Source organism: Habropoda laboriosa, unplaced genomic scaffold (assembly GCF_001263275.1).
Source record: "Habropoda laboriosa isolate 0110345459 unplaced genomic scaffold, ASM126327v1 scaffold212, whole genome shotgun sequence".
Taxonomy (NCBI): Eukaryota; Metazoa; Arthropoda; class Insecta; order Hymenoptera; family Apidae; genus Habropoda; species Habropoda laboriosa.
In genome coordinates, this window is record NW_017100509.1 from 3,926,076 (window position 1) to 3,934,289 (window position 8,214).

At 35.8% G+C, this 8,214-nt stretch overlaps 1 protein-coding gene across 1 annotated transcript in view; it reads left to right on the top strand.

Annotated features, from left to right (window-relative positions):
* LOC108576223 (alpha-catulin) overlaps positions 1-7,141 on the top strand; it is a 72,750-nt gene extending 65,609 nt beyond the window's left edge. The window contains exons 9-11 of the mRNA XM_017939177.1: positions 442-771; positions 5,611-5,817; positions 6,725-7,141. Of these exons, the coding sequence (XP_017794666.1) occupies positions 442-771; positions 5,611-5,817; positions 6,725-7,141 (954 nt within the window). The remainder of the gene's footprint in view (positions 1-441; positions 772-5,610; positions 5,818-6,724) is intronic.
* Positions 7,142-8,214: the final 1,073 nt, after the last annotated feature.

Below are 8,214 nucleotides of genomic sequence, written 5' to 3' on the forward strand. Positions count from 1 at the left end.
AGAATAATACTATAATCCTATGCTTAAAATGTATTTTCTTGTAGCCGCCTGACAGCAATCTGTAAATCTGGCGTGACAGTAAACGTGTTAATAAGTAAATGTTATTCAAATTATGTCGTGTTTGATATCATTTTCATCACAAAAATCTCATCAATATTTTAAGAAACATTTCGGGATAAATAAACGTAAAATTAAGAAAGTTGATATTTATATCGCTTAGTTGCCTCGATCTTTTATTCACTGTCCTTGTCTACGTTCGGCAAACTACAAAGACGGGCGTGAGGCTCGAAAACGTAGTCCCTGACTCTACGAGTGTCAGGTTTAGCTTCCTTGCGGTCTGACACTTGTGGAAGATTTACTGTATTTCCCCCCTCCAAAAAAAAGAATTCGAAAAATATGTTTCCCCTACTCCGGGACGAAGTTAATTTCCAATAATTCCAGAAACACGGTACAACAAGCAAGCCGTTGAAGCCGGTGAAATTGGATAGCGAGGAGCAGGCAAAGATAGCAAAGGCCGGCCTCGAAATGAAGCTGATCACATCGGAGATGGACGCGGAAACGGAAAAGTGGCAGGAGAGCGGAAGCGCCCTAGAGGAGAACAACGACATCGTGAAACGGGCTAAGAACATGTCCTCGATGGCGTTTTCGATGTACCAGTTCACAAGGGGTGAAGGAGCGTTAAAGACCACCCAAGATCTGTTCACCCAAGCTGAGTATTTCGCCGAGGAGGCGAACAGATTGTACAAGGTTGTGAGACAATTTAGCTATCAGGTATGTATCAGTTACTAAGGCAGCGTAGATTGAAAGCAAAGTGATACACACTTTTTAATTGGACTGATGTTGAGATGCTATGTATATACGTGTATGTATGTACAGGGATGCCTATACGTACATACGTATACACGTACATCGCCCTTATTTTTATGGTCATTACTCTTTTTATCATTGTTTATTATTATCATTATTCTTATTATTATTATTATTATTACTACTATTATTATCATTACTATTATTATTACGGATTCTATACTGGACTTGATTCCGAGTTTTTAATTCTTGCTATATTGGAAATATTTTTACTTGAATTTCGCTGTTGAGTTTCGTTTTTACGTATTTGCTACGCCAGAGTTACGTCAAATCCAAATCTCGCGTATCCTTTATTTCTTTTTCTTTTTCTTTTTTTTTTTTTTGTTTAATGATTATATTCACACGTTTCTGTCTCCCTCTCTCATGACGTTATCTTTTCAATGAAGTATTTTCATATCGCGTAACACGAGCAATTTAACATTTGGTTTTAATTCATTTTTATTTCACCGATATTTCAAGAAACGAATCGAGTAAACGGAATGATGGAACGTTGTTTTATTCGTCGCTGTAAATATTACCAATGGATTCGAAGTAGCTCTGACGCGAGTTATTAGCATTAGACATGTTCCAATTAACACGTTTGCTGCCCTTTCGACCCTCCTAGCTAGGCCGAATATATATAGTTACCTGAAACCATTTTGATCTCTCTATACTCTTCTTGAAAAGAATCAACAAAAAAAAAAAAAACAAAAAAAGAACGCTAACCTTGTAATATATTCTTGTATTATGAAACCCTTTATTGACCCTCGCTCTTTGAATGCCTCCATCCAGGTAACTCTTTCTCTCTTTACTTTAGACCCTTGTTGGGCTAATAGAGATCACCGTTCGCCTTGTACAGATCGTTCTCATTGCCGTGCATATACCGCTCGTTTTTTCTTGCGTACTCATTGTACCAATTGCTGTTAAGTGTTGTCGTTTTCTCTTTATATCACTACACATTCCTTTTTATTGTTACATTATGTACTTACTTATACGCAACATACTACTGTGCTATGCAAGACTGTGACACCTGGTATGATCATCCTGAACAATCGTTTCTTTTGAATGACGTAGTGTAATTGTACCACTTTTTCCTTTTCATCGAGAGAGAAAAAAAAAAGAAAGAAAGAAAGAAAAGAATTGCAGAAACACGTTTGGATAAAGGGAACAACGATTCATTTCCATAGCGACTCATAATGGCAGTAAAGTAATTTTCATTAGGTAATCGAACGATTAAGAATAGACTTTAAGACCTATATATGTATAATTGCCTTATTAAACTGGAAAGATAATATGGATTCATTTAAATTTAAGATTGTGTTTTTGTTTTGTTTTTTTTTTTGTTTTTTTTTGTAATTTATGCGTTTACATTTATGTTTATGATTTGTGTTGCATAGAAGCGTTGGGATAATTTATTTAATTCACGTTTGCGAGGTATTCTTCTTATGTCAAGTTTCATCACGATGGGAAATTTGAAATGACGAAGAATATTGAAATTTTAACAGCGAAAAATAAATGACTGGCATTCAGATTTACAAATATTTCTCGTATGTTGTTTGAAGGTTCGTTGAAAAAAAAAAATGTAAATTAAGAGAAAATCTTTGAATGCATTCATAATTAGTTACATAAGTTTTACAGGAACGTGATTTTTCTCATTTTGAACAAATTAGACAAAACCGTTTGATCTCTCACGTCTCACACCACCAAATCAACTACGATCATTATTTTGTTGGTAAATCTATTTTGTGTACCTACATTTACATTGACTTTTTTGTGTACGATTAGTAAGGTGTGTTTTAGATGCTACGGGAATGCTTCCGTCTGTGGACGACGTCTATGTGCATTGTGGTCCCCCTCCTTCCACTATCTGGGGCATGACTATTATGTCTCAGTTTTTGCCAGCTTCTGATTGTATCTGTTCACACTTTATTGTTGAAATGCAGCTAAAATGAAATTTCATCACATTTTCGCGCGATTCGTTGGAGAAAAAAATCTGTCTTTCCTATGAAAATACTAAAGATAATACATGGTATACTTTTAAAATTATTTGAAAATGATTTGAACCTTTGAAAATATAATTTATTTGAATGTGGTAGCTTCCTTTTAATTTGAAAGTGAATCGTTGAAACTTCAAAAATTTTTTAAAATACGTGAGATAATGGTTTTAATTCATTTTTATTTCACCGATATTTCAAGAAACGAATCGAGTAAACGGAATGATGGAACGTTGTTTTATTCGTCGCTGTAAATATTACCAATGGATTCGAAGTAGCTCTGACGCGAGTTATTAGCATTAGACATGTTCCAATTAACACGTTTGCTGCCCTTTCGACCCTCCTAGCTAGGCCGAATATATATAGTTACCTGAAACCATTTTGATCTCTCTATACTCTTCTTGAAAAGAATCAACAAAAAAAAAAAAAACAAAAAAAGAACGCTAACCTTGTAATATATTCTTGTATTATGAAACCCTTTATTGACCCTCGCTCTTTGAATGCCTCCATCCAGGTAACTCTTTCTCTCTTTACTTTAGACCCTTGTTGGGCTAATAGAGATCACCGTTCGCCTTGTACAGATCGTTCTCATTGCCGTGCATATACCGCTCGTTTTTTCTTGCGTACTCATTGTACCAATTGCTGTTAAGTGTTGTCGTTTTCTCTTTATATCACTACACATTCCTTTTTATTGTTACATTATGTACTTACTTATACGCAACATACTACTGTGCTATGCAAGACTGTGACACCTGGTATGATCATCCTGAACAATCGTTTCTTTTGAATGACGTAGTGTAATTGTACCACTTTTTCCTTTTCATCGAGAGAGAAAAAAAAAAGAAAGAAAGAAAGAAAAGAATTGCAGAAACACGTTTGGATAAAGGGAACAACGATTCATTTCCATAGCGACTCATAATGGCAGTAAAGTAATTTTCATTAGGTAATCGAACGATTAAGAATAGACTTTAAGACCTATATATGTATAATTGCCTTATTAAACTGGAAAGATAATATGGATTCATTTAAATTTAAGATTGTGTTTTTGTTTTGTTTTTTTTTTTGTTTTTTTTTGTAATTTATGCGTTTACATTTATGTTTATGATTTGTGTTGCATAGAAGCGTTGGGATAATTTATTTAATTCACGTTTGCGAGGTATTCTTCTTATGTCAAGTTTCATCACGATGGGAAATTTGAAATGACGAAGAATATTGAAATTTTAACAGCGAAAAATAAATGACTGGCATTCAGATTTACAAATATTTCTCGTATGTTGTTTGAAGGTTCGTTGAAAAAAAAAAATGTAAATTAAGAGAAAATCTTTGAATGCATTCATAATTAGTTACATAAGTTTTACAGGAACGTGATTTTTCTCATTTTGAACAAATTAGACAAAACCGTTTGATCTCTCACGTCTCACACCACCAAATCAACTACGATCATTATTTTGTTGGTAAATCTATTTTGTGTACCTACATTTACATTGACTTTTTTGTGTACGATTAGTAAGGTGTGTTTTAGATGCTACGGGAATGCTTCCGTCTGTGGACGACGTCTATGTGCATTGTGGTCCCCCTCCTTCCACTATCTGGGGCATGACTATTATGTCTCAGTTTTTGCCAGCTTCTGATTGTATCTGTTCACACTTTATTGTTGAAATGCAGCTAAAATGAAATTTCATCACATTTTCGCGCGATTCGTTGGAGAAAAAAATCTGTCTTTCCTATGAAAATACTAAAGATAATACATGGTATACTTTTAAAATTATTTGAAAATGATTTGAACCTTTGAAAATATAATTTATTTGAATGTGGTAGCTTCCTTTTAATTTGAAAGTGAATCGTTGAAACTTCAAAAATTTTTTAAAATACGTGAGATAAAATTCTTCGTTCTTTTGTTTTTACGAATTATTTGTTTTAAGTTCATCTTCGCTGCTGTTACTTGAGAAAAAGCTAATTTCATTTGATCTAAAAGGTTTAAGTTAATCGACATTTGAGAAGCTTGCAAAAACAACAAGGTCTGTACTATTTCACTGTCATTCACACAACGTCACTCTCTGATGTTCTTCTCAAACAAATTACACTTTCCGTTTAAACTTTTGCATTGTGTTCTATTAGGACGGATAGAAGATCTTTTTGTTAACTTAACTAGATGCAATTTTTATAAGTACCCAAGATATACGTATTTCAAAGTATTTATTACTAGCCGATCAATCAAGAATAGAATCAGGCATTGCTTGAAAGAATTATTCAAATACGCAACATACGTATAACGATGATTTCGCAGGGCAAATGTGATTGGTGATTTTCAACGATTCTTTCATGATCAATCAGACGTTTACACAATTTTTTTCCAGGAGGTGTTTTCACCCTTAGAACCGTTTCGTTGCCGAAATAAAGAATAATTACAATTTTAGCGTCAATTGAACTACATTTCTACAAAGTTTCCGAATTTCCCTTATTAATAACAATATAGTTTCAGTAATGTAATTAAAGTTTCCTAAGTAAATAAACGAAGATATTTCTTGCGTACAAAGATCATAGTAACAATTCCAATTAACACCAAATTTCTTATCGCAGTACGAATATTACGGGTGCAAAAATTCAAAAAGAAAAAGAAGAAATTTCTTAATTTCATGTTTGAAAAATATTCGTGAAACTCCTACTTTTCGTGAATTTTGTCGAATCGTTGCAGAACAATTCACGTGCACGTTTGCCTTGCGACACGAATGAAGACGTAAGTTTTGTATACGATGTTGCATGGGCGCAGGTACCAGGGGGCTCGCATAAGAAAGAACTGTTGGAAAATCTGGACCGCGTGCCGACTTATGTGCAGCAGCTACAATTCACCGTGAAGAATCCCACCGTTGGAAAGGCAGCCACTTTCACGAAAGTTGATAACGTGATACAAGAGACAAAAAATTTAATGAACGTGATTTCGAAAGTGGTCACCACGTGCTTCGTCTGCGCCACAAAGGTAAGATACGTACACGCGTTGTTAATTCGATTTTGTACGAAACACACACCTAGTGAATCTAAGTATCAAAACTACGCAGATTACTGTTTTATTCACGTTATACTTTTGCCTTTTGTTCAGTATTTTTCACTTTTGTTTTTGTTCGCTCGAGGAGAAAGAGAAAGAAAAAACGATGTTCAGTCTTTGTTGTTTTGCTGTGTACATTTGAAAACGTAGATTCCAACGATTAGTGATGTTATGTTACATCCGAGTATATTTTGTTCAATTGGGTATTTCGAATGAATTTGGCCAAATGAAGGAGGAAAGACTGAACGGTATTTTTTATTGTAGCTAGTTTTGTGTTAGCAAAAGATACGTTTCAATTTTTACGTAAATGTGTAGCTGTATGTAATACTTTAAAATCACGAAACTTAGTTCTGTGCGAATATTTTGTTATCGTAAGGTCAAATCATACATTCAATTATCCATGTCCCACATTCTACCTATTACGTCAAATAACAACAACTATATTTGAAAAATGAAAGAAAGTTTCACGTTTAAGTTCAAATTTTAGATTCCAATGTCATATTATTATGCATGCTTAAATGCACATCAATTTGTCTGCTACGATACACGGTAGAAAAAGAAATTTGTCTCCCATTGAAACCATTTAAATTACATTTAAAAGTTTTCTCCTACCACCGCAGCTAGAAAAGATAATTAGGTGACCAGTGTTGGTCCACTCGTATTCAAATTAACAAAGAAACTCACACTATTCCCCATTTCCACTTGCCACTTTCACACCTTGCATCGTTGAAATGACACGCGAAACACGAGAAATATTCGCACAGGTGAGCCATACAGGTTGCGACGCAGTCACATCACGCCTAAAGTGTTATACATGTCCTTCCATGTATCCATCGAATAGAACAATATCACGATGCCGCAGTACGTGGAGGTCAGTCCGACAACGGTGCCTGGTCTAGCCGAAGAGGATTGCTTGTACCCAGTTAGTCCGCAATTGCTACCATCTACTAGTCCCTACGTGCAACCCCATCCATTGACGTCCTCCCAGTTACACAGTATTTTAAGAGGTCCTAATCTAAACTTCCCTCCCTTCAATTACAACACCCTACCGAACACCGCTACCACAACCAGCAGCACAAGCGTTTCACGTAATTCTGCATCCTTCGTTCATCCATCGGTCCTCCCGTACTCGACGACCGGCACAACGTCCGGTTGCGGACCACAGGCACCTTATTGCCTGCAGAATCTACAGCTGCTGCAGCTGCAGCTGTATCAGGCACAGCTGCAGCACCTAAGACACGCCACAATGCCGAGATAACACAGACTTTCGTTGCACCGCGAAGGTCGCATGTGTTCACGCGTGCAGCCACCATTGCTACGCGGACACGCCGAAACGCTGTCCTTTCTGTTGCACAGGTTCGACCTTGGTTTCCACTTTTCGTTTTCTTTTTCGTTCTTGCCGCTTTTCTTTTTTTACGTTGCTTTCTCATGCGTTTTGCACAGCGATTCACCGCGCAATGATCGAGTTACCATCGATCCGACTGACTTTTCCACCTCTGGCTGATTGTAAGCTTCGGTGTTCGGATACTGTTTGGAAAGTAGGTTAATCGAGTTTGACGGGTACGGTGAAATCGAGGCGATCGTAATTTTGTCGAATTTAGTCTTCCGCGAAATATGCAAATTGAATTTTTCTTCGGGTAAATTCGCCTGAAATTGAACGCAACGATTTTAATCCGGAGGATTATTTTTCGGTGTTTAGACGAACACGGTTCGAAGGAATGAAATTTGATTTATTCAGTTCGATCAATCGGGTGATTCGATCATTCGCGTTCGATGTTGTACTTTACGTGTTTTCCTTTTTCATTCACCGGTTCTCTTTTAGGGTGCATTTTACGCGTAGGCTTTGTTATTCTATTAATGCAACGCTGTAGCTTCGATTTTCTTTTTCCTACTGTAACTTTTGTAATAATTTTTATGGTTGAGTATGAACGGCCTTGCTTCGATTAACAAGGTACATAATAACAATTATTCAACACAATCCGCAGCACGAAGAGGAACAGCTAATCAATCTAGTTTACTGTTTTCAGCTATCTTTTTGCAGGAATGGACGCAATGCAGTGTTTCGTAACAGAATTTATTGTTTTTTTTTTTCTTCTTTTTTTCAATTAATGTCAGACCACCTGACACTTGAGTTGAGAACCGCAAGAAATAACGCTTATTTTTAGTGTACCAAAATAATATACATGATTTCCTTAAATACCAACCGTTAGAATAACAATTTGCTATAACGTTTGGATTTTGAGTTCAAGTATTTTCATATAATAAAACAACAATAATATTCATCCTTCATGATCGAAGCATCATTAACAGTTACGATGCTTTTAAAGGAAC